The 26,423-nt window shown below is 37.8% G+C and overlaps 1 protein-coding gene across 6 annotated transcripts in view; it reads right to left on the bottom strand.

The window, feature by feature from the left end:
• Positions 1 to 26,423, bottom strand: part of CHL1 (cell adhesion molecule L1 like) — a 212,738-nt gene that overhangs the window by 14,337 nt on the left and 171,978 nt on the right. For all 6 annotated transcript variants that reach the window (XM_079934247.1, XM_079934249.1, XM_079934248.1 and 3 more), the window contains 12 exons: positions 26,161 to 26,301; positions 25,731 to 25,842; positions 24,181 to 24,347; positions 19,631 to 19,796; positions 13,414 to 13,538; positions 9,666 to 9,767; positions 9,291 to 9,488; positions 7,683 to 7,753; positions 2,706 to 2,928; positions 1,343 to 1,458; positions 1,003 to 1,207; positions 640 to 762 (listed from right to left, as the gene is read on the bottom strand). In XM_079934247.1, the coding sequence (XP_079790373.1) occupies positions 640 to 762; positions 1,003 to 1,207; positions 1,343 to 1,458; positions 2,706 to 2,928; positions 7,683 to 7,753; positions 9,291 to 9,488; positions 9,666 to 9,767; positions 13,414 to 13,538; positions 19,631 to 19,796; positions 24,181 to 24,347; positions 25,731 to 25,842; positions 26,161 to 26,301 (1,749 nt within the window). The remainder of the gene's footprint in view (positions 1 to 639; positions 763 to 1,002; positions 1,208 to 1,342; positions 1,459 to 2,705; positions 2,929 to 7,682; positions 7,754 to 9,290; positions 9,489 to 9,665; positions 9,768 to 13,413; positions 13,539 to 19,630; positions 19,797 to 24,180; positions 24,348 to 25,730; positions 25,843 to 26,160; positions 26,302 to 26,423) is intronic.

Genomic DNA, 26,423 nt, shown 5'->3' with positions numbered 1-26,423 from the left:
CATAGGGGGAGAGCCTAGGGTAATGGTCCAAAGACAGCTTCTTGTTTCTCTCAATATTACATGACTGTACCACTGGGCTACCAATAGAGGATTCTCAAATACAAATAGATGCAGGGTTGAGATTGGAAACATGCACCAGAGACAGAACAGGCAGTGTAGTGTGGAAGTTAGTGCGCTTTGAATCTCCACTACGTCATTAAGTTTTTCTTTGCGTATCTCCTAATGCTCAAAGCCTCTTATATATACGTATTAAATGCATGTTTTCTGGTACCTATTAACATACTGCTTTTCTTCTAAAACAGGAATTGGCAAACCTTTCCGAAAAGGACTAGATTGTAAATATTTTAGCCTTTGTGGGCTATGCAATCTTTGTGGCAACTACTCAGCTTTGCCACTTTAGTGAGAAAGCAGCTATAGACAAATTTAAGTGAGTGGACATGGCCGTGTTGCAATAAAACGTTCTTTATACAAACAGGCAGCAGGCTGGATTTGGTCTGCCAGCCGGTTTACAAACCCTGTGCTGTAAAGGAAGTATGCCAGCTTACAAACCATGAATTGGATTCTCAGCATGGTAAACCAAGTACGCAACCAGGAAAAATGAAACATTACTAGGCAAATCCAGTTCAAATATGTACTTACTTATCTGGTACTGTAATAGATAGCCAGTTAAGTTTCCATTTAATTTCTTAGGTAGTCCCCAGGATAAAGTGGCAGTGTCTTTATCAACTTTGATGACCTTGAGAAAAGTTGGCTTTTCAGGTACTGGAAAACACAAGGTCAACAACAGACACTCATAAATTGGTAAATTCCTTTTAAAAAATTACAGTTTATTAAATTGAGAAGCTAACTCATATGACGTAAAGTACAGATTAACTAATAAGGGAGGAAATGTCTTGGCCATTGGGATATTTACTTGGTTATTTATTTTAAATTGTTATTTATTTAAAAATTGGATATTAAATTTATTAAATACATCGTTATTCTACATCGTTATTCTCTCACCTCCTTCTGGTGTTTGAAATATATAAGGCTCACTCTCTGGACCAGCTCCTTTGGAATTATAGGCTAAGACTGTTAAGTGAAATTCACTAAAGGCATCTAGGGAAGGAACCATTCCATAGTTTCTTTGTCCTGAAAATCTCAGAATGTTTACTTCTTTAGGATATGTTCTTCCATCCAACAGACTTTTTGTTTTCCACCAATTTACCTGCAATGAAAATAGGAACGCTTTAACACATCAGCCGTGGTGACACATTCTCTTTTGGCTTCTTCTGGAATCAGTTCTTATTTACAGGAAATCTATTAATTCCACAGTGAGAAGAAGAAAATCTATGATAAAAACCTGATATCCTTTCAGATGTCCATGTACTCTTTCCTTTGGAATTGTTGACCAAGTAACTTTAACTAATGTGCTGTTTATCACATCCACCCCATGGATCACTGGAGCTGTATCAGGATCTGTTAAGCACATAAGAAGGATTAGCTTTCAGTAATCTCCAAGCACGATCATTAAGATCATTTCCAAAAGGTGATCTTTCATGTTTTTTAATCTGAGGAAAACACTTGTCTCAAATCAATTGCAAATGGAACCAAGAGTTTCTCATTACAGAAGAGTTTCAGGGTCCAAATAGGTTTCTAGAGAAGAGGAGAGCCTGGACCACACTGAGAAAAGCCCCCCTTCAGATGGATACAGTGTGGGCAATGTAACTGGAAACACGGGCCAGTAAAATTTTCTGTGGGCATCTGCCTCTGGAAACATGTGAGCTAAATTAATAATATAACTAAAATTACTTGGGAGTTCGATGAATCTAATATTCATAAGAAGAGCTGACATTAATTGAGCATATTCTGTGTGTCAGACACTGTGCTGAGGGCCTATACTGGACTGGCTCACATCATTGTTAGAACCACCCTATAAAGTGGTATTATTATCCCCATTCTACAGGGGAGCTAACTACATGTGAATAAACCAAACCCACCACAGCCAAGACTAATATATTAGTTCACAGTGAGAAGTCCTGTGTAGTGAGAATTTAGGTAGCAGGTGAACTAGACCTTCTTCTATTCTTGGATCAAAATATTACTTTGGATACTGCAAGAACAATGAGAATAACTCCTACCGTGTACAGATTTGGAATGCAGTCTTTCCTTTTTCCAATAATTTATTTGCAGCTGTTATTATGGTATAAATATTTAATAAGATCATATCACCAGTACCTCAAAACTCTGTGTGTGTGTGTGTGTGTGTGCATGTGCTCACGTGAGATTCCATAGGCAAATCTGGGTGTGCACCTCATCTTCATTAGGAAAGCTCCAGCTCTGAGGCCAGGGTGCGACAGCAGACAGCTATTAGGAAGTCCCTGACAAGTAAGGGTAGATGTGATTGGAAACCTTATGACAGTTATGCTGCTTAACTGTAGGCACTGCTGATTCCAAGTCTTTGATTTTCATGATAGAAATAGCTTTTTTGGGAAACTGAATAAAATTAAACCTTTCAACATTCTTCCTTACCACCCTATACTGACTGATCAACTCTCCTGCGGTCAACCCTGGAGTAGAAACCGTGTGTTATATGTCTTTTTATCTCCTACAGCTAGTACATCCACTTTGCATGCAGTAGTCGCTCAAAAATATTCATCGACAGAGTGTAATATACTTGAGAGAAACTATTATTAAGTACTTGGGGTTTCAGGTGCACCACTTACAGTCTTCTCCAGAATACAGAATCACTGACTGAGGCTCAGGGCCAGAGCCCAGGTGATTGATGGCTTGGACCTGGACATCATATGGAGCATAGACAGCAGACGTCATCACCCGCAGGGTGTGGTTTGTGACTGTTTCTTCCTCCCACTCCACCGGGGCTCCCTGTGGTTTCCAGGTCACTCTGTACTCCAGTCCAGGTCCATTCTGCTCCATGGGTTTCAGAGGCTGAAACAGAAGGCCACACTCATCTCGTGTGATCACAGATATGCTGAGTCAGAGACACAGAAGCCACCCTAAGTGGCCCAAGAAACGTTGCAATAAAGGTATCATTTCTTGGGAGATCTTCAGTCCCCCTCTTTGGTTTGGAAATACTTGTGAAAAATGTTGTCATTCTGTAAATTTAACCTTGAAAGTTACTCCCTTACCTCCCCAAGTAGAGACTCTCACAATTTAGATGCCTGGATTATGCCTAACAGTTCACATATGAAAGAATTTACTAAGAGATTCCACAGAGGGTTTTAGCTTTTGTTTACACTTTGTTCTATATTCTGTTTTGGTGTTTTTTCCACTCGCAGAGAAGTTGCAGAAATAAAAAGGACATGGCCATGAATTCCAGGGATGTAAATGGGATTTTTTCCATGGCTTTTCAGTCAGAACTCTTTCTACCTGACTCCCTCCATCCTCCTCCATCTTCCTTCCAAGAAAAGAGAGACAGCAAGTAAATATTTTTGGATAATATGCATTTTTATACATTAGTACCCAGAAGATGTACTCCTCTCTACAATAAAATATTTCCCCAGCTCCTTGCCCATTCTCTTTCTCTTTCTTTTATGAGAAAGCGCTTCCCACCCTCCACTTTATTTTGCTTTATAGAAATATATAATGGAAGAATTTCTCATATAGGAATTGGTTATTTCCACTCCAGTTTTTAATCGAACAGTACTTTAATTCAAAAAACATCAATGTGATTTAAACCATCTGTTTAATATCATAAAAATGGGAATGTTCATTTAAGTGAATCAGTTACACAGAATACATTAAAAATGTGATTTTAGTCATAGATTTATAAGGGTCACTTATATAAATAGTAGTTTTGTCTGTATATGCAAGTGATTCAATAATATCATATATAGTGTTCTTACAGAATTTACAATGCTTCTGGACTCAGTCTGCTTTACTAAAATACTTGTTAGACGGATTGGATGGAATTAAGTTGAAAGTATACACTAAATCAGCAAAATAATTTCAAGTCTATGCTTATTCCAGGGCGAATACTTAAATTAGCTAGGAGGAAAAAATATCAAAACAAAAACTTCCTGAGATTTTCATAGTCATTGTTTATGTTTTGCTTTCCAAGTTTTGCCCCAAGATATCTTCTACTCTCATATAGATATAAATTCACTGGAGGCTTTAGCATTGCCTGGATAAATCAGGCCACAAGCTTTTAGTTCCATACTACAATCTGCAATTACAATTTCCTTTAGTCCCAAGTGACAATAAATGTGTACAAATACTATTATTCAATTTACACGTTTTGCTTCAAGAAAGATAGTTACATTTGATAAAGCTCTCTGGAAAAACTTAAAACTAACTGTGCCACCAGAGGCAACACTTTTAAGAAAAATCTTACCTAAATCGCCAGCCTCCTTGGTGCCTAGGCTCCCAAAGAAACTGCAGGAATACTTCGTATTTGGCTTTCAGACAGTGGACAGCAAAACCTCAGCAAATTCTCAGATAGGTCCCCACTAAAGATAACAGACCAGAGGAGCAATACGGAGCCAGGGAGGTGAGTGGTGGGTAAAGACCACCAGCCTCCCCTCTGCTCATGAAGCTGCTCGGAAGGAAGGAATCTCTATAAAAGAGGTTCTTAACTTGATGGCTAGGCATCTCTAGATGGGGTCCATGAGTGCCCTTCAAAGGGTCTGAAAAGCCGTGAAACTGTTAGGAAAACTTTCTATGTATAACTTTCTAGAGCAAAACTATACTTCTATCGTATTTTCAAAGAGATCTATGAACAAAGCAAAGGTTATAATGACTCATCTAGAAACTGGATGGATTTTCTGTACTGCCTAAATTCATTTGAAAGGTGGTGGACTTTCTTATTATACTTGCAGTAGAAATAATAAATCCTAGGTCCTTTAGGAGTGAAACAACTTGGCTTTGATCATATAATCAGGTAACTGAAGCAGTTCCTATTTCCCGAACATTAGTGAATTGGGTTTTTGTTTGTTTGTTTGTTTTGTTTTTGTTCATCTGTTTTCTGGAGTCTTTGAGATTAGAAATTTGCTATTTTATAGAAGTTCAAATTTAACATAAATAAATTTACATCTAAGAACAAAGGGAAAAGTCAAGCAAGACTCATCATGGTATAATTATTTAACCAATCAGGGTGCAGGGGGCTCTTTTTCTGTTTTGAGGGATAGGAATATTATCATTTTTTAACACTTAAAACATGTGAGTGAGTCATGACCTACCTAATATAAGAGAAGTGAATCTTAGAAGATAATGCTAACTAAAAAGACTAGTTCTATCCGTAAGTTCAAATTTAATACATTAAAAAAATTTTGTATCCTTAATATTTAATGTGACACATTTATAAAGATAATTCATATATAATAGAACATGAGCTAAATAAAATAAACTGAAATTCATTTTTGACTGTAATATAAGGTTCACCCATTCAATGAGTAAATGCATATTCATTAACAAGCTACATACAAAAGTCTGTATATTATTTTCCTCCACTGAATTTTTCAAAATGGTATTGTTTTATTTCTCATGTATTTGCTTATCGTCTGTCTCTCCAACTAGATTATACATTCCAGGAGAACAAAGACTTTTTTTTAATTGCCATAAATAAACCAAGGACCTCATAATACATTGCTTTTATTCATATTTAATGCTAAAAAGAAAACATAAAACAAACAAAAATTAGGGACAACTAGTCTGTTCCTATTTAACCCTTTTGTGAAAGTTTTTTTTTTTTTTTAAACAAATTGGTTCTCTCTGGTCATTATCTTGTAGACAGGAATTATTTTGTGAGTCAGTCTTTGGATGGGATCTGGTAATACGTTCACAGTGTGCGCTTGTCAACTTGGGGAATTATCTGGCATTTAACTCCTTTTTACACGATAATCGATGCAAAACAGTAACTGATGAGTAAATGTACTTAAACTTCACTGGTTGTGCTTATAGTTGTTAGATCTCTGACATTTCAAAATGATATGAAACACAATGGAATATATTATGAATATAATTGTCAACATAGTTCCAAATCTGAGTACTTTCTTCCTTTGGTCAATTAATTATTAAATTACATGTCATTTACTCTTCAAAGACAAATTGTAAACACTTTCATGGTATAATCCTATTCTTCCAAGAAGAGAGCATTAGTAATCAGTCTTATATATCTTTGGGGCGGGGGAGAAGAGTGATTTATGAATAAGATCATCAGTAAGAAGGACTGCAGATTCCTGCCCCCTTTTCATTACTGACTCAGGGCATGGCATCTGGATAAGGTCACTAAACTGACAGTCCCAGCTTCTCTGGACAGAATGTAATGCTGATACCATGGAGCTACTGTAGCCCTCCCAGAGGAGTGGTGAGGATTAAGGAGCTTATGTTAGTGGAAAATGGTATACTTCTTTGAGGATCTAACCTGCTAATGATACACTATTACTGTCATCTAATCAATCAGTTATATTATCTCTCTTACAGAAATTTCCATGGAATTTAAAAGAAGAAGTGATACTCTAAAAGAATAAGATACTACCATAATCTCAAATTCTAAATTAAATAATCATCAGGACAATGTGGTAGCAGCTATTTATGGCCACATATTCAAGAAAATAATAATATTCTTGAATCTATTTAGTCTCTGTATATTACCAATTTTTGTTTCAAATGTGTAAAACTTAATTTCACTGAAATGGGAATAAAGGGTTAGTTCTGACGTAAAATTACTGACTCCATATTTTGCAGGTATGGGCAATGTTGTCATATAAGACCACTATATGATGAAGAAAAAAGGAAATCAAACTTTGTACATTCTAAAATTATTCAGAAAATCACATCTGAAATGAGGTGTGGAAATAAATTAATATATTCCAGCATACATTCAAAAATGTTTGTAAAATTCAATGAATTCAATGTCAGAAAACTGTTATTAATCAGAATCTTTGGATGGGAATCTACTTTCAAGTAAGTTAAAATACTTGTTCATCAAACATGTCAAATAGAAGGGGAAAACAGCTTTCCACTATTACAGAAGAAATTTAGAAATGACATTCAAAAAAATTAAAGTCATCTGAGCAGATATAAGATTTTATGCCAAATTCAAGGAGGAAAGTCTATTTTAATAACTTTTAACAGAGATGTATATAAAGAGAAAATGAGTAGGATTTATCCAAAGATATTCATGTTGAAATCCTAGCTCTGTTGATTTCTAGTTGTGTGGTGATGGGCCAGTCTATCAGCCTGGACCTCAGTTTCTGTATCTAGAACAGAGTATTAATGATGCTCTCTTGATAACACTGTTCTCAGAATTTGAAATGAGTATGCAAAATGCCTAATAGTGCTTAGTAAGTGGTGACTATTCCTTGCGAGTCATCCTTTTGATATGAATAATCTTTATTAGCCTATGTACCAAAATTTACCGAAAGACTTTCAGTATTTCTTTGAATGGGAGACGATTTAGAATATTGGTAATAAAAATATTAGGAACTGTAAACTTTGGGGGATGGATTATAACGAAATCAACCTGTGTAACCTTTCTTCAATTATCTACCACTGTTAAACTCTATTTCACAACATTCTAATCATGATGATCTTTAAAATATACAAATAAAATATTTTTATAAAATATACAAATCTTAGCCCTTTGTTCTTAAAAGATATTATTCTATCATCATACTTAGCATGCGGACCTAAAAAAAGGAAAAACACACAAAGGTAATAAATAACACAGAAAGAATTCTCACCTCCCATTTGATAATCATTTCCTTGGGTTGAGAAGCTTGAACCCTTATGTTTTGTGGATTCTTGTCTGGAGCTGAAAAATTACAAGTATTAAAATTACTTTTTCCCACTGTATGGTCCATAGATAAATCATCATATCATCCCTCCTCCCACAAAAAACAGATTTTTAAAAACTTTGATTATATTTGTTTATTTCTATCTGGCCCAGTTTGAAAAAAGACTTACGGCAGTTTTCTTTTTTTCCCCAGCTGTACTGAGATATAATTGGCACATGACATTGTGTAAGTTAACACTATGTTAAGGTGTACAACATAATGATTTTAGAATGTATATATATCACATATATATAATATTTATATGTGTATATTGTGAAATGATCACCACAATAATGTTAGTTAACACATCTGTCATCTCACATAAGGCAGCTTTGAAATATATATTTTACTTCAGGGAGTAAAATCGTGTTCATGGAGTGATATAGTGATTATTCAATGGAGAGTGGAAGGTTTTCTTTACCTGTCTTCATTTTAACCCTGCTCTTTAAATTTTAAACCTGCTTTTAAAAATCTAAACCCACTATTAAAATATACATTTTTAGTTTTAAATCTGCTTTACTTTTTCTATTAGAATTATTGTTAGAAATTTTGCTGTGAATATTTGCCTCTAAGTGAATAAAATTAAAGATCATGTATTAATATCAACAGCCAAGTTTTAGGGGCATCAAATAGGGAACAGCAGTTAACGTGCCCATGAAATATATTCAGATGGATCCATTTTATAAAAAAGGGCTAAGTATGGAGTTTAGTGCCAAGATGAATTTATACTAAAATCATACAAGTACCTGATTCAGTTATTATCTCCCCTTGATTTTTCTCAATCCTAAAAGGGAATTCTATCCTAGCATATTTATTTCAGCCAGAGGAAAAAAAACCAGGCTATGACCACATTGATAACCAATCCCAATTCAGTAATACAAATGTCAGCGCTGTCATTATTTTTTTGGTTTATAACATTATGTAAGTCTCATTCTTACAATATTATAGTTTGAATTCTGTATACACTACTACAGCATGCTCATTCTTGAGAATTTTTTTAAAAAGCATCTTGGGAATTTAGATAGGTATTAGATATTCGTTTAGCTATTGAGATACAAAAATACACTAAATGGATAAAATTAATGACACTAGATGCAATGAAAATTTAACAAGCTGCCTATAACATGTCAAATGTTTTATTTCAGGAAGTTGAAATGAGGAGAAAAATAAAGAGAGAAAGTTGACTTTCTCCCTATATACTGAACTTCGATTTAGAACTTACTTTATGGTACCTGATTTTAACACAATACTTAGCTATCAGAAGTTACTCAGAGTAATGCTTGTTCATGTACCTCCTTGTAATATCCTGCTATCTATCAAACATTTACATACGACTTTTGAGACTGATGTACTTTAAATTGTGTGCTGTTAAGTTTACAGAACTATTCAAGCTCTCTACTGGGAGAAATCTAAAATCCTACACCAGGTTATCAATCCTTTCCCTCCCCCACCGCATTTGTTCAAAGATGCGACAGACTAAAACTTGTTAGGAAGTTGAGGTGTGAACTTACATACCTGCTGGGGGTGTTTCATGATGGTCTGATGGCTGGCTAGGCTGGCTTCTCCCTACTTCATTCACGGCTATGACCCTGAACTGGTATCTCACATACGGAGCCAAAGATAACATGACTGTTGTTTCCTCTCCTTGGACTCTAGTCAATTCTTCCCACCTTCCAGGTTCCTCTCTGTTTCCTTCAAATTCTATAATATACTCTGGCAGTAGGAACATACAAAAACACATTAGAATGGATTGAGAATGTTTAAGTTATACTAAGATTTATATACAATATTAAACATTTTAAAGGATGTTCTAAGGATAACCCACCCTTGGTGGTATTAATGGCTTTAATATTAACTCTGGAAACTACAGTTATCCCAAGTCTTCCCTACCGCTAATATTGCTGTTGTGATCATCTCCAGCCTCCCATGTCAGCCGAACACTTCTGTTCTGTCTTTCAGACAAGTGAAGGTTTTCTGGCGGATCCGGAACATCTGATTAATAATGAAAAATGACGGTGATGAGAAGGCAGATTATTGCCTTTGTCGATCCCACTTCCTCACTCAGGCACATTGCAAGCCCCCTTCCCCTCGGGGCCCCTGTCTCCACTCTGAACTGCCAAATCTCACCAATCTTTCTGGTTCTATTTCAAATGGAAGGAAGGGTGGGAGGGAGATGCAAGAGAGAGGAGATATGGGGATATATGTATATGTATAGCTGATTTGCTTTGTTATAAAGCAGAAACTAACACACCATTGTAAAGCAATTATACTCCAATAAAGATGTTAAAAAAAAAAAAACCCCAAAAAACAAATGCAGCTTCCTTCACATCTGTACATTCCTGCCCTACTGTATTTACCTCACTCTGTGGTGATTCCCAGTTCTCAAGGGGCCATCTTTGACCATCGGCATCAGAATTTTTTTTTTAGGAGTAGTTATTAATGATGAAGATTTCTGGGACCTATTTCTCTGGCTTACTGAAAGAGCTGGGCCCAGGAGTCTGCATTTCTAAACAAATGTCCTGGTAGATATCATGAACAATGAATTTTGAGAAACATGAACTTGATCAAGGAGACCAGTATCTTCCAGCTCATATGCTTCTTTATATGCCTGGTTCATCTCCTGTATGCGACTAAACGGATCTTCCAGAGTAGGAACCATATTTTATTAATTTTTTCACCACCCACAATGCCTTGCACATAAATGTTTTGTGACTAAATAATTAAGTGAAAAATATATTATCACTTCAACCATGCATCTAATTATCATATTAGAGCAATAAATTTAGGCCCTATGACTACAGGAAAATAAGAGAACATGAACTCAGGCTTTCTTTTCTACATGGTTTGGATTTTTATTTTAATTTGTAACAGTGAGTTATCAGTATCTTATAGCAACTTTTATACTCTGTTGGCCTGGAGTTCAGAAGAATAGGAAGGGCGTTTATACTGGAAGAGGAAGATATGGCACTGAATGTTGTGACAGAGACTAGAAAATTGAGTAGGCGATGACAAATTTTAAGTGCTAAAGTACTTGGAAATTTCTGGTACTTTAAAAATAAAAGGAACAGTAAAAAAAAAGTGATCCCTAATGATCCTAACTTCCAAACTTTGGTTTCAATTCTCCCATGTATTCAAGGACATTCATCTTTTCTCAGAGGAGACAATGAAAGTAGCATCTAATGGGGCCTTCTTATGGGCTCTTCTTTCTCCAAGTGGGAAGCAACATCCATTGCTCCTGCTGAGTATTTGACAATTGTTGGAAGTTTATACTGACAAAAAAATTGTTTTCAATTCAGAGGAGAATGTGTTTCTTTTAAAAATGTGGTCAGTGACTGCGTCCACACTGTAGAGCCTTAAATAAGAATTTATTTCCTTAACAGGCCTGAGGATCTCTGAGCTCGGAGAACTTAGGCTCCTCTTCAGCACTTACTAAGGCCACTCATTTCTGACATTTTCTGAACCAACCAGTGCAGCCTGTTGTGTCTGACATTAAAATCCGCTCTTTCCGAGAATCCCATGGAGCTACGATTGATGGACTGCAATTGAGACCTAAATGAATGATGCTCTTAAAGGATGTTTCTGGCAAGGCTTCTGAAAGTAACTTCTGTTTAAAATGGGTCAAGCATATACTTTAAAAGACTATTTTCCAGGAAAAAGAGTCTTTGAGAAATTATACGTGGATTTGTCATTTGTTACTGTCAGTTATGAGGCTATGCTTCTTAAAATCAGAGGCTGGCCTGAAAATTAGAATGTAAATGCCAAGAAGTGGTTAAGAAAATGCAGCCTATCTCATAGATTTTTTATTCTTTTCATTCTGAAAACATTTGGTAATTACCTCATAAGTAAATAGTACATGTAATCCTAGCCACTATTTATTTAAAATGATCAAAATTGAACAGTTCTAGAAGATGGCAGCCTCATTACAAGACAGATGTATTAAATTTCACAAGAAAATTTAGATGGCATGTACCAAGTGGTAGGGACCCCAGTCCCCTTGCCATTGCTCAAAATACTTGGGGGCAAAGGTCATGGATCCTGACATTTACACTTAAAACTGTCATGCCTGGGATAGACTCCAGTTTACCTTAGGTTCAACTATGTTGTCTGGAGAATTACTACTGGAATGATTACTAAGGATTGAACCTTTCTGCCCCTGAGGTAGCTGAAACGTATCACCTAAAGGTTTCATTCTTTTGAACCAAGTCCATACCACCTACCACCTGGGAGCTACATTTTTTTTTTTTTTTTGAAAACCCAACATGGTGGCCATTTGCTTCGCTTGAAAGATGGTGGTCATTTATCTCACTTAAAATATAGTGGCCATTTGCTTCACTAGGAGAGAACCTGCCTATTTACTCATTTTTCACCAGCCTACCTCAAAAGAGACTGAATTCTTTCCTCTCAGCCTGTACCCATGGTAGGCAACCTACCTGTGAATCCCAGCCACCAAAGCACTAAAGATACAGATACCTGTTAATAATCAGGATTAATCTAGACATATGGTAAAGGTGTTTAGGCCAAATCAAACCTCTTCTAAGAACTATCAGCAAACTCAAAGAAAACTAAATGGTGCCCACTGAAACAGAACTATGAGAGAAAACTGTAAAAATGTCTTTATCAGTCAGGGTCCCAGCACAGCAGAGAGTAAACAGTTCACACAAGTTAGGGTACTTCAAAGAGATTCTAATCAAGACTCTTTCAAAAGATGTGAGCGGGATATCCAGGGTGGGGGGTGAGGGGTGGGCAGGGCAGTTACTGGAATCCCATCAGAGAGAGCTGTGTGGACAAAGCCTCTGAGAGAATCAGTGACTTTGGCAGAGGGACACACACAACCAGCCTGCAGGGAGGGATTATCCAGAAAAAACACACTCTCCCCCAACCGCCTCTGCTGCCAGGGCTCCCCGGTGGCTGAACCGAATGAAAGCTTGAGGGTAGGTGGCTTGTTGGTGTCCACACAGGTCAGGTTTCCAGATTCAGAGAGCTGGTGGACGGTGAATCTGGAAGGGAAACTAGGAGAGCTATCCAACAGATGGTCTAAGAGCTAGCAACATGGGTAACTGCAGGGGTAATTGCATTGATTACACCAGTGAGGTGTGCACATTGTTTTCTAATCAGCATTATTATTTAAAAAAATCAGAGGCCTTTCTTTGCAGAAGAACCCTTGAAGTCCCTCCCTCCCCCCGTTCCTGGGACCCTGGGAGCTGAGCTCGGTCTAGGCCACTGGTTTAGGGCAGGGCCAGTGTTTAATCACCACTGGGCCCCTACCCTGACCCCTCCATGCTAGCCCGTCTCCATTCCTTAGCCACATTTCTCTGTGCACTAGGAAAGTGTAGCTCAAGGGTCCTGGGAACTCAAGCATGCTTCAGTTTTCTTTCTGCTGATAGCATCACCTACCTCCCACCGCTTCTGGCAACATTACCCAAGTAGAGAAAAGAAGTTAAGCGTCAATTAACTTCTTTAGAACCAGAAGAGGCGAAAGCATTCGAAAGTAGGGTCACTCTTTAATTGAAAATTTCAAACTAACAATAAATGTGTACGGGCTTAAATAATCATTGGTTTAATTGCCTAAGAACAGTGGAATTTAATCGGTAATGGAAAAGAACTGAACAAAGATTTCTTTATTCGTTAGTGCACTTACCAAGGACAGTTACTTGAGTCATAGCAGCAGTGCTATCTAGAGCAGTGTGAGCTGAACACGAGTATACACCTTGGTCTTCTACGGTGACATTAGATATAGTCAAATTAGCTCCATCAATAATTATCCTACCAGGAAAAAAGTGAGTCTATGATGAGGATGAAACAAACAGAAACAATAGAAAAGTAATCCTTTCAAAACTAAATATTCCCCATAGAAAGCAATTTAAGGAAGAATTAAAAAAAAAAAACTTGTCCCATAATGTAAATTTTATTAGAGAATGCCATACTTGAAAACTGGAAGTATTATTCAAGCACACACAAATGTCTACAAGCCATGAAAGGGATCAGGTTGGTTGGTTGGTTGGTTTTTAAATTGCCAAATCCAACCATCTGTGATTCATGGGTCAGTGATGGAACCGTCTTGCCTGGTGTGTCTGAAGAGTGTACCATACCTCACAATAGCTAAGATAAATTTGAGTCATTCTTAAGGTATGTTTAGGGAACCACCTACATAGGATCAACTTGGGTGCTTCTTACAAAGGCAGATTCCTGAATCACACCCCAGTTCTGCAGAACCACAATATCTGAGATGAAGTCGGGCAATCTCTATTTTTGACAACTTTCTCTTTTCTCCATCCTTCCACCTCCCACACTGAATGCACTTTAAGATGGGATAAAAAGTGAACTCTGTGACTTATCTGAACAGTAGATGGCAGACTAGTGCTTCTTTTTGCAAATCATTTGGCTTTTTATTATTTGTTCTCTTTTTGCCAATTTGTAATTGAGTTTACTATATGAATTTTTAAAAAATGAATTACACCTTTACCCTATGCTTATGTATTATTAGCATAACTATTCAAGGATTTTTTAAAAAAATAAAGTTCCATTAAATCTGAGATATATTCACAGCAGTGAGCTATTTAATTGAAATAAACAATGTCTTCCTTGTGGGGAGGGAGGAAAAATCTTAAGTAATTTGGTTTCTTAACATAAAACTCATATAGGCTGCTGAAAAGTTCGAGTTATAGAAAACCAATTAAAACTGTAGTAAAGTCAAACATGGTTCTGCCCTTTGATTATAGACAAAGTCGGCCCCTCCACCAATCACTGAATGATTTGCTAATCAATACTACTTGGTATTGCTAGGCAAGAATCTCACTATAATTCTAATGATAAAGCTTTGACATAGTTTCTCAGTTCATGTTAGTTATGTGTCCATTTGGTACAAATATCAGAATATTACGTACACTGACAAGTTTGCAAAGTTTACCTTCTTAGATGAAGAAATACAATTTAACCTCTTCAAGAGGGCTGTTTGTGTCCTGCACATCCACGAGGGCCCAGGGGAGCTGAAATCTAGCCTACAATCTTCTTGCCAAGATTTGTACCCCGGTGTGGGACTGCTTCACGCCAGAAAGAAAGGGCAACTTAAGGGCAACTTTTCTGTAACGCACTGTCTTTTAAAACTCACAAATGTACCTCATTTTAATCAAGGTAGAATGACCCCCTGGTCCTTGAAATCTGGGAGGTATGATGTACCCAGGGAGGTTATTAAAAATTTCCTTTGTTGGGCTCAGTCCAGTTTCCAAATCAGAACTTTTGGGAATAGGACAAGGGCCACTGCATTTGAACATGATACCTAGGTAATTCTGGCTCACATCAAAATCTGACAACTATTTGTGTTAGCAAGGATACACTCTGCTGTGCTGAAGTAACAAACAGCTCCAAATTCTCAGTGCCTAAGACCACACTCTTTATTTCTGTCTTACACTATGTTTCTATCATAGGTCAACTGTATTCTGCTTGAAGAAATCCTTGTTAAGCACATTATACATTTTAAAAATGGTTTCTACTCTGCATAGAACCTGTTCCCTGGCTTCTTCTTCATCTCTGTTCCTCTCAGTCTTTCCCCGTTTTTACCTGCTTAACTACCTCCCTTTGCCTTCATTCTACAACCTCTCATCCCCTTCATCTGAAATATCCAGTTCGCTAGTCCCCAAACCATGTTAACCTCCAGTGTTTTCTTGCTCCATTCCATCTTGTAACAAATTTCGCTCCAGGCAATATTAAAAACGTTGCTTTCTTTGGAGACCTGTGTCTGAGGCTCGGTTTCACCAACTATGACTTGTATAATCTTGCACAAAACTTGGAGCCTAATTCACCTTATTTAAGAAATGGGGATAACAGTATTTTCTTTCTTTTCAGGAGAAGTAAATGAGGGAAAACACATAAAGTGATTTGTGTATACAGCCTGGCTTACTATGTGCTCAAAGAGTGTTACTAATAATATTAATCAAATTGATTTAATTCATTGTTGGCTTGTAACTAATCACATTTCTTAATGCCCCCAACTCCCATTCCTCCTGCCTTTCTGCTTGAACAAATTACCTTAGTTCCTCTTTTCTTAGGAAGAGACCCTTCTCTATCCTTATAATCTCTGCCTAATCTAATGCCTTATAACCTCTGCATCCTTATCCCCCACCCTGAGTCCTACCCCATTCATCTGCTGCCACTTCTGAGGGGAAAAAGAAGCCCTTCCTTGATGCCAAGATAAAGCCCTCGCACTTGTGCTTTTGACACCTTTTCCCTCTCACCTCCTACTCATGGACACGTGGACACGTCCCATATCCCTCTGCCATCCCTCCTCCTTCAGGACTGGGTCGTTCACTCTGTCTATGGTCATGAACAGTCCCCATTACATTTGTTGAGGACAGTCTAAATTTTAAAAGTGGTTTGATAGCATATCCACACTCCATTTCATTTTTCATAACAACATTGTACTGTCTAGAGCCACCTGCAGGTTAGAAATCCACAGACAATTCCTTGAGGTCATTTCAGCCTTTGTAATAGGTTTACTGTGAGCACCATAGAGGGAAAGCATGTGTGGGAGGCACTAACATAACATGAGGCACCCAGCAGGTATAATGGTCCAGGGTAGCAGTTTCCAATACTTATCACACCCCTGTACCTAACAGGGGACAAAAGGGGAGAGAAGAAGGTATTTTACTTCTCATTTTCCTCTATGTGCCTTTGGGTCAGCAATCTAAGCACTTTCTAGGTAAAAGCTTCTGGTTCCCAGCCTAGTGATAAGGAGAAGGTGTCCCGGCAGAAGGTGAGAAATGGGAGCTTACTAATGGTTCTACAGAAGTTTAGCAGATACCTGTGATCTCAACTCCCTGCTACAATTCCATGTCTGCTCCTGGCTCTAGTCAAGACCAGCCTGCAACAGTCATTCCCAGCCCAGCCCACCCCAAATATCACTTCTGTCTTAAGGAAAACTAGAAGAATGTCTGCATTACTTAGGTGACTCAGAGAGCCAGAGGCTCAATTGGGTTCAGCCCCAGCGTCCTGCAAAAGCTATAAAACTGAGTCACACAAAGAGGCTGGTTGGAGAGTCTGGATTCAGGGCCTAAATATGCACGTCACATTACCAACCAGGCATGAGTCAGATTCCCTTCTTGGCTGTAACCCAGAGGTTATACGGAAGACCCCAAATAACTACACGGTTGACAAAACAGGGAGAATCGGGGGGGGATCTGAGCAGTTGACAAATCAACTCACACCTAACCAAAGGCTGAAGACCTCTGTTGCAACGTGTAGCCTGTCAGGTAGCAACAATTATTCTCCTTTTGTGTCACTGACAACTGGTTGCAGTACATATGCTGCCTTTCCACAAGCATAAAATACAGAGGAGGGATGAGATGGAATAAATTAAGTACCCAGGGTGAAACCAATCAATGCCTTTATATAGAAGCGGCACACACACCCACAAATACCAAAAAAGACCAAGCAGGTAACAGAAATGAGACAAGACTACCAGAGAAATGAGGAGAATGAATCATCACAGCTAAACTGGACTGAGTATATTCTAAGTGCTTGGTGTTAACTCCTAATAACCCTATGATGAAGTGACCTTAAACCATTTTTTTGAACTAAACTATGTTATAGAATATAAAACTAAGGCACAGAAAAGTTAGGCAGCTGGTCTAAGGTCACAGACCCAATAAGTGACAAAGTTGGGATTCAATCCCAAGCCCCTGGGTTCCAGTGGCCGTGCTCTTAATGATGACACTGCCACCATCTCGCCTAAGGAATGCAAGTCCTGTCTAAAGATCTTCAGATTTAGTTTTTCAGAATGATGAAGAACAAGACGGCGGGTGAGATTTGGAACAAGGATGGTCAAGTTTTAACCCCTAACTTAGCAACAATGCAAAAGGAAGGGGAATGTCCTCTGCTTCCAAAAGACAGCACATGCATTCATTAAATATTGACTGTTTTCTCTTCCTTTGATACACTTAACAGTGTTTAAATATAGTGCCAGTCAGCGTCTAGTCACACTTACTCTACATTCCCTCTTCTACACTTTTACATATCCTTTACAAAGAAGCTGGAAGGCTCAAAAATATACTTGTCAATAATTATCAATGGGAAGGATCTGAGATATGATTTAGCTTCTACCCATGAGATAAATTCCTATGAGATTGGGAGGTAGAAGAGAAATGGGCACCAGCTCCTCTGGGGCCTTGTGAGCTGACAGTGACTCTGGCAGATATAAGAGCTGGCAGTGCTGGACTCACCAGGAGAACCAGTGGGGTGAGGGGGGGCAGTGAAGACAGCAGCAATTTCCAGACATGTGAATTGCAGCTGCAATGCCACATCACCGAGAACCCAAAAGCTTAGTAAGCAGCACCCACAGACCCATCTCCTCCACTCTTTCCAACGGTTTTGTGAGCACCCAAGCCCATGCAATAAATATTCCTCAAATAACAGGAGCTGTTTCTGTTGCCTGCACTCACAGGACAGTACACGTTACATGAAAAATCGGTAGCAAAAATGAGGAGAGAAACGTGTGGAAGTGAAACAAGTACACTGTTTGACCTTTTAAATACTGCCTTAAAGACTGAAATGTCATAAGCAGTTTTTATATTTTAATTCAGTGTGTATACTTTTACAACTATTTTTCTTTCAAATGCAAGGTTTAATCCCAAGCAAATATTATGAGATACTATAATAGTTTACCATAAATAGGTGTTGTGTTTTGTTAAATTCTTTTTCTGCATCTATTGAGATTATCATATGGTATTTATCCTTTAATTTGTTAATATGGTGTATCACATTGATTGCTTTGTGTATATTGAAGAATCCTTGCATTCCTGGGATAAACCCCACCTGATCATGGTGTATGATCCTTTTAATGTGTTGTTGGATTCTGTTTGCTAGTATTTTGTTGAGGAGTTTTGCATCTATGTTCATCAGTGATACTGGCCTGTAATTTTCTTTAAAGACATACCAATTTCCAACAAACACGTGAAAGGATGCTCAACATCACTAATCATTAGAGAAATGCAAATCAAAAACACAATGAGGTATCACCTCACATCGGTCAGAATGGCCATCATCAAAGAATCTACAAACAATAAATGCTGGAGAGGGTGTGGAGAAAAGGGAACCCTCTTGCACTGTTGGTGGGAATGTAAATGGATACAGCCACTATGGAGAACAGTATGGAGGTTCCTTAAAAAACTAAAAGCGGAACTACCATATGACCCAGCAATCCCACTACTGGGCATATACCCTGAGAAAACCATAATTCAAAAAGAGACATGTACCACAATGTTCACTGTGGCACTATATACAATAGCCAGGACATGGAAGCAACCTACGTGTCCATCGACAGATGAATGGATAAAGAAGATGTGGCACATATATACAATGGAATATTACTCAGCCATAAAAAGCAACGAAATTGAGTTATTTGAAGTGAGGTGGATGGACCTAGAGTCTGTCACACAGAGTGAAGTAGGTCAGAAAGAGAAAAGAAATACCGTATGCTAAGGCATATATATGGAGTCTAAAAAAATGGTACTGATGAACTTAGTGGTAGGGCAGGAGTAAAGATGAAGTCATAAAGAACGGACTTGAGGACACGGGGAGAAGGGGAAGCTGGGACGAAGTGAGAGAGTAGCAATGACATATATATAGTACCAAATGTAAAATAGATATCTAGTGGGAAGCTGCTGCATAGCACAGGGAGATCAACTCAAGGTTTTGTAATGACCTAGGGGGGGGATTGGGGGGTGGGAGGTAGGCTCAAGAGGGAAGGGATATGGGGATAAATGTATACATTTAGCTGATTCACTTTGTTGTACAGCAGAAACTAACACAACATTGTAAAGCAATTATACTCCAATAAAGATTAAAAAAAATAGTTTACATACCTGCCATCCTCTGTGCCATTAATTTCAAAGGCTTCTCCATCTTTACTCCAGAATAATTTTAAACTGTATTTCAAATGTGAGTCACATTTGCTCTCACAATGTAATTCAAGTGTGTGTGATCTGGGGACACGAGGATTCTTAGGAGAAACTCTAAGTTTTGTAGCATCTGTTTTTACAAAATAAAGATACTAGTTAGAGCTATAGAACACAGCTTACTTTGCTCTCAAGTGCCTGCAATTTAATCAACCAAATTGGTCAACACTGATAGTCAAATCCACATGCAATGTTTGTCACACTGTTATTTCCTAACATCATATGTCATTACTATTTTCATTCCTTCCAAGCCAGGGCACCTGGCTAGAAGTATTATATTAATAGCAATTTCCCAAGAGTGTAAGCAAGCAAATGCCTCGGGATATTGAAAATAATATAAATTGTCTGGTGCTTCTGGACATGTGATCAAAATACTATAAAGAGGAAATCAATTAATTTTCTATTACCTTGTTTATTATTAACTCAAATCTGAGGTTAAATGGTAAAGCCCATGCATAGATGAACTAACAACATGAAGGTGTGGAACGCGAACATAAGCACCATGAACGTGGAGGCTTTGCTTGTTTTGTTTCATTCAAGTAACTCCAGAGCCCAGAAGGGAGCCTGCGTACAGTAGGTACTCAATACATATTTGTTGAATGAGTTACAGTGAGTCATATTTGGAAAGTAAATTAGTAATATCAATAATATGAATAAAATACCTAGGAATAAAAATAAAATACCTAGGAATAAACATACCTAAGGAGACAAAAGACTTGTATGCAGAAAACTATAAGACACTGATGAAAGAAATTAAAGACGATACAAACAGATGGAGAGAAATACCACGTTCTTGGATTGGAAGAATCAACATTGTGAAAATGACTATACTACCCAAAGCAATCTACAGATTCAATGCAATCCCTATCAAACTACCAATGGCATTTTTCACAGAACTAGAACAAAAAATTTTACAATTCGTATGGAAACACAAACGACCCCGAATAGCCAAAGCAATCTTGAGAAAGAAAAATGGAGCTGGAGGAATCAAGCTCTCCAACTTCAAACTATAGTACAAAGCTACAGTAATCAAGACCATATGGTACTGTCACAAAAAAAGAAATATAGATCAATGGAACAGGATAGAAAGCCCAGAGATAAACCTACGCACACACGGTCACCTTATCTTTGACAAAGGAGGCAAGAATATACAATGGAGAAAAGACAGCCTCTTCAATAAGTGGTGCTGGGAAAACTGGACAGCTACATGTAAAAGAATGAAACTAGAACACTTCCCAACACCGAACACAAAATAAACTCAAAATGTATTAAAGACCTAAATGTAAGGCCAGACACTATGAGACTCTTAGAGGAAAACATAGGCAGAACACTCCATGACATAAATCACAGCAAAATCCGTTATGACCCACCTCCGAGAGAAATGGAAATAAAAACAAAAATAAACAAATGGGACCTAATGAAATTTAAAAGCTTTTGCACAGCGAAGAAAACCATAAACAAGACAAAAAGAGAACCCTCAGAATGGGAGAAAATATTTGCCAATGAAGCAACACACAAAGGATTAATCTCCAAAATATACAAGCAGCTCATGCAGCTCAATATCAAAAAAACAAACAACCCAATCCAAAAATGGGCAGAAGACCTAAATAGACAATTCTCCAAAGAAGATATACAGATTGTCAATAAACACATGAAAGGATGCTCAACATCACTAATCATTAGGGAAATGCAAATCAAAACTACAATGAGGTATCACCTCACACCACTCAGAATGGCCATCATCAAAATATCTACAAACAGTAAATGCTGGAGAGGGTGTGGAGAAAAGGGAACCCTCTTGCACTGTTGGTGGGAATCTAAATTGATACAGCCACTATGTAGGACAGTATGGAGGTTACTCAAAAAGCTAAAAATAGAACTACCATACGACCCAGCAATCTCACTACTAGGCATATACACCACAGAAACCATAATTCAATAAGATTCATGTACCACAATCTTCATTGCAGCTCTATTTACAATAGTCAAGACATGGAAGCAACCTATGTGTCCATCTACAGATGAATGGATAAAGAAGATGTGGCACATATATACAATGGAATATTACTCAGCCATAAAAAAAAACGAAATTGAGTTATTTGTAGTGGGGTGGACGGACCTAGGGATGGTCATACAGAGTGAAGTAAGTCAGAAAGAGAAAGACAAATACTGTATGCTAACCCATATATACAGAATTGAAAGAAAAAAATGGATCTCATGAACGTAGGGGCAGGACAGGAATAAAGATGCAGACGTAGAGAAGGGACCTGAGGACACGGGGAGGGGGAAGGGTAATCTGGGACAAAGTGAGAGAGTAGCACTGCCATATATACACTACCAAATGTAAGATAGATAGCTAGTGGGAAGCAGGTGCAAAGCACAGGGAGATCAGCTTGGTGCTTTGTGACCACCTAGAGGGATGGGAGGGAGATGCAAGAGGGAAGGGATATGGGGATATATGTATACATGTGGCTGATTCACTTTGTTATACAGCAGAAACTAACACAACATTGTAAAGCAATTATACTCCAATAAAGATGTTAGAAAACAAAACAAAACAATATAAAGCTCAAACGTTGGTACCGTGGCTGTCTTGGAAAATGTCTGTTTCGTTATAATTGTTTCAAAACATATAATCCTTACTCTTAAGGACCATATTAAAGGCAGATATACTTTACCCCAATGTGGCACTTGGTAATCCTCTCAGAAGCTAAATCTCATGAGCTGACCTCCAACTCCACAATCATGTTCTAATATTTGCTATCTATATGTTAGTCAAGAAACTGATTAAAAATTGAGGTGTTAGTAAAATTGAGTTTTTGATATTCCAAGCATGAAATCTGAAGAGGTTATCAAATTGAATTAATTTCAAGTGAATTACTAAACATCCTAGTTCTAAATTTAAAGGAATCCATTGAATACTAATTGATACCATTTAATAAGCACTTATTTCATTTAACTAGACTCTGTGAAGAAGTTTACATTCATTGTGACATTTTACAACAATTCTATGAATATTAATATCTCTACCTTACCGAGAAGATAACTTAAGGCTAAAATGAAATTAAGTAAGGATACTAGTATTTTCTGACTAGTAAGGGACTGAGCTGTGATTTGAACTCAAGGCTGGAAGACGCCAAAGCTCATGCTGCATAGCCTCTTATTCAATTCCATTCCTGACATTCCATTTTCATATGTGAAAAGTATGCCCTTAATTCTCATGGATACGGTTCCTATATAACCCTTACATATACAATGGACATGAGAACAGACCAAAAGTTTATGAACGTGGCCTTCTCTCTGGCCACTAGCAGTTTTGAGGTCCACTTTGGGCCAAGCACTGTGTTGGGCAATAGGAATGTGAAGGTTCATCTGGATTCCAGACTTCACTCTCCTTATCTTTCACCTGGCGGAGTTGCTTATCTTTGATCTAGGTTGGTTTTACAAAGTATAAAAAGAATCATCTTCATTGATGTTATAAGAGCATTTAAAAAATTGCACATACCACTTGAAAATGCAGAGAGACATCCACTATAAGTAGGCATCAGTGAATATTAGTGTGCCTTAAAAATATAGTCCATGGGGCTGGCATGTTGGGTAACTTAGGGTATAGAAAAAAATACGATGGAAGAATAAAAGAAGGAAAGAAGGGTGTGCATGTGTGTGCAGAGAGAGAGACAAATGTTAAGGTAGCAGTGAAAACAGATGATTAAACAAATATGTACCTGTTATCTAAGCAGAGGTAGTAGCAGGCCATGACAGTGACCTGTCACAGGAAATACAAACCCTCCCTCCATTTACTATAGAATCTTTCTATTCTTTGTGTTTCCCTGAAAAGGGTTCTCTGAGCAATTTTAAAATCAAAATACTGCTGATGCCTGTGGATCTGGGTTCCAGTAAGCCTGAATCTAGGTGCTGAGATGCCCCTCTTTGGGACACTGACATATCTTGGCACATACTTAACTATGGGGAGCAATTACAAATGAAACAGGCTGCTTGAACAAGAGAAAAAATACAGAGCTGTTTATGACTCAAAAAGAGGACAAAACTCTGCTCACTTTGTCATGCCGGAGTCTTTACGAAACTGATCCTTTATGAGTTTATTTGTGAAATTTTTAGTTCAAAGAGTTGAATACTGGTGACATTACATTGAGCTGGTTACTGAAATAAAATAGAGTTACAGGAATACACCAAAATAGAGGACTTTTAAATATTGCTGGTCATCCATCACCAGGAACACCTAGTTCCCTCTTACAATTGTATAAAGCCATGGACACATCATCGACAATCCGATAATTCTTGTGAAGGTCGTTTAGATGAAACCCAATCTAGGAGTTTTGAAACAGTCTAAAGAAATTTAACAGATGCCCGAACTTAAATCATATTGTTTCACTTGGGAAAATGAAAAACTGAAGCCATGTGACAATTCATGCAAAGTAAAAACAAAATAAAATTACTTCTAATATCCAAATTGGCTGTGACTGCTGTTTTTCCTTTAGCGTTTTCTACCCAACAGGAGTAGGACCCAGCATCTTCTTCTGTGGTCTCACTGATCTGTAACGTGCCATTCTCATGGAAATGATACCGTCTGCCTTCAAGGGGTTTTGCTTCTTCCACCTTCTGCCTATAGAAAGTATAAATCAGTGTGGGTTTGATAGAATCCTATACTCTTTGGCAAACTGGCGGCTGATGTCATTCAGTCTTATCCCTTCTTCAGGAGCTTAGCAGACCTTATGAAATGTTCCATTAGAGTTCACAATTTTTCCACAAGAGGCGATAGGGTATACATCTTACCTGCCCAAATAGACTGTGACTGGAGGAAATCTGTGCCTGAGCTCTATGCTTCTGCTGTATTTATAACAGCGCTCAGTACCACTTTACATCTGTCCTCAGAGTTTAATAAATACTTTCTGCCTTATTGATGGTGAACCCTCCAGTTAGTCATTGCTTCAGGGTACTAAATGGGAAAGCTGGTAATTGAACGAGATAATGAACATTCTGAACCTCCTGCTGTCCTAGAGGAACGTTGGTCACTCAGAAATACTATAGGCCAGGAAGTCTTTCCTGTCCTGTGGACATGGATAACATTGACCCTCATCACCCAGAGTCATTTTCTCCTACATTCATCCATTTTCCAAGCATTTGCTGCCCAGCTTGATTCTCCCTATGCGTTTCACAGTAAGAGGCTCCCGGAGAGAAAAGATGCAAAGGACAAAGTCTGGCTGCTGTCCACACGAGATTTTCCAGGGCGGGCACTAGGGTAAGGCAAGTGAGGCGCTTGCTTCCGAGACAAAATTTAAGGGTTGCCAAAACAAAAATCTCAGTATAATCAAGATAAATATTTTAATGAGGTATTTCTAAAAATCAAAAATAATACAAAAGAATCCACAATGAACAAAATATCCAAATTTTAAATAAAGCTAGAATCTGACCCTATACTTGGATGACCTTGCCTTGCTCTCCTCATCCTAATCTCAGCCCTGCAGAGCCCTGGGGAAAATTATGTAAGACTAGTTTAACCAAGTTTTTCTAGTGAAGGAACAAATATGGTAGATTCATACAATGGTGTGTTTGAAGTTACTATACCAACTAATATATCGAAATTAAATTCAAAACACATGTTGACAAAGTTTTAAACATAGGCACTTGGAATGAAATGCAGACTTAATTATTTAGATAACACCCAAAACGACAACAGTAATGTATGACCTTAGATATATCCGTAATGGAGACCTAAACTACCTATAAAATTGTCTTAGCAATCACTTCAATTTTTTGCTTTCCTTTGTGAGCAAAAATGGCTCACCATATTTCCCCATGTGAGAGAATACTACAAATCTAGTCAACAGTGCCAGGAAAGGTAGGTAAGTAAGTTTGCTACTTTAGTTCTCAGAGGCGCTCGCTACATGTAATAACTTGACACAGTGCAGCCTGTCAAGTGATGGATGAAGAAACAAGGCACAATCTACAACTGACATTCTCTTAAGAAAACCGTGTAACAGCTTACCAGGACACAATTGCCTCGGGTGAAGCAAAGAACTCACAGTGTAAGAAAGCACTGTACCCCACCACCGTGGCATAATTTTCTTCATCTGCAGTTTGTATCAATGGACGGACATCTATTGGAAAACAATGTAAATGCAGTTTTAAATGTTCATATAATACAAGCAAATGTTTTTCTATACCCCAGCCATATTAATAAGGGAAAATAGTTGAATATCACAGTTCGTATTCCTGAATTGGAAAGTATCCCAATGCAATACATTTTTGGAAGTATAACTTTTAGTACGAGGTCTCATGCTCAAATGTAAGGTGAAAGGTACTTTGATTTTTCCCAACGTTTTATGTGCCAAGAATTCAATCTACTTGTGAGTATGACCGTGAACATTTTCCTGTAGAAAAGAGCAGACAAATAGTCTGCTCCCAAGTATGCTTACCTAAAACATCGATGTTGGCATTGGCAAGGATAGTGCCATGGACGTTCGAGGCTTCACACTGGTACACAGCAGTGTGATTCGGTTGCACATTGGTAAAACTGATTTCCCTGGGGGAGATGACGTCACCAGAAAATGGATTTCCTACAAGAGATGAAAGACTGTCAGTGTGATAAAAAATAGAACCTAAAATATTTATACACTATTCATTAAACGTGTCACACAGTATTTATATTTTAAGACCAGTTTAGGGTGAACAAGAGTTC

The sequence above is a fragment of the Stenella coeruleoalba genome (assembly GCF_951394435.1).
Source record: "Stenella coeruleoalba genome assembly, chromosome: 10".
NCBI classification, from domain to species: domain Eukaryota; kingdom Metazoa; phylum Chordata; class Mammalia; order Artiodactyla; family Delphinidae; genus Stenella; species Stenella coeruleoalba.
The sequence above is the reverse complement of the archived record's forward strand: the minus strand, read 5'-3'. Positions and strand labels throughout refer to the sequence as shown.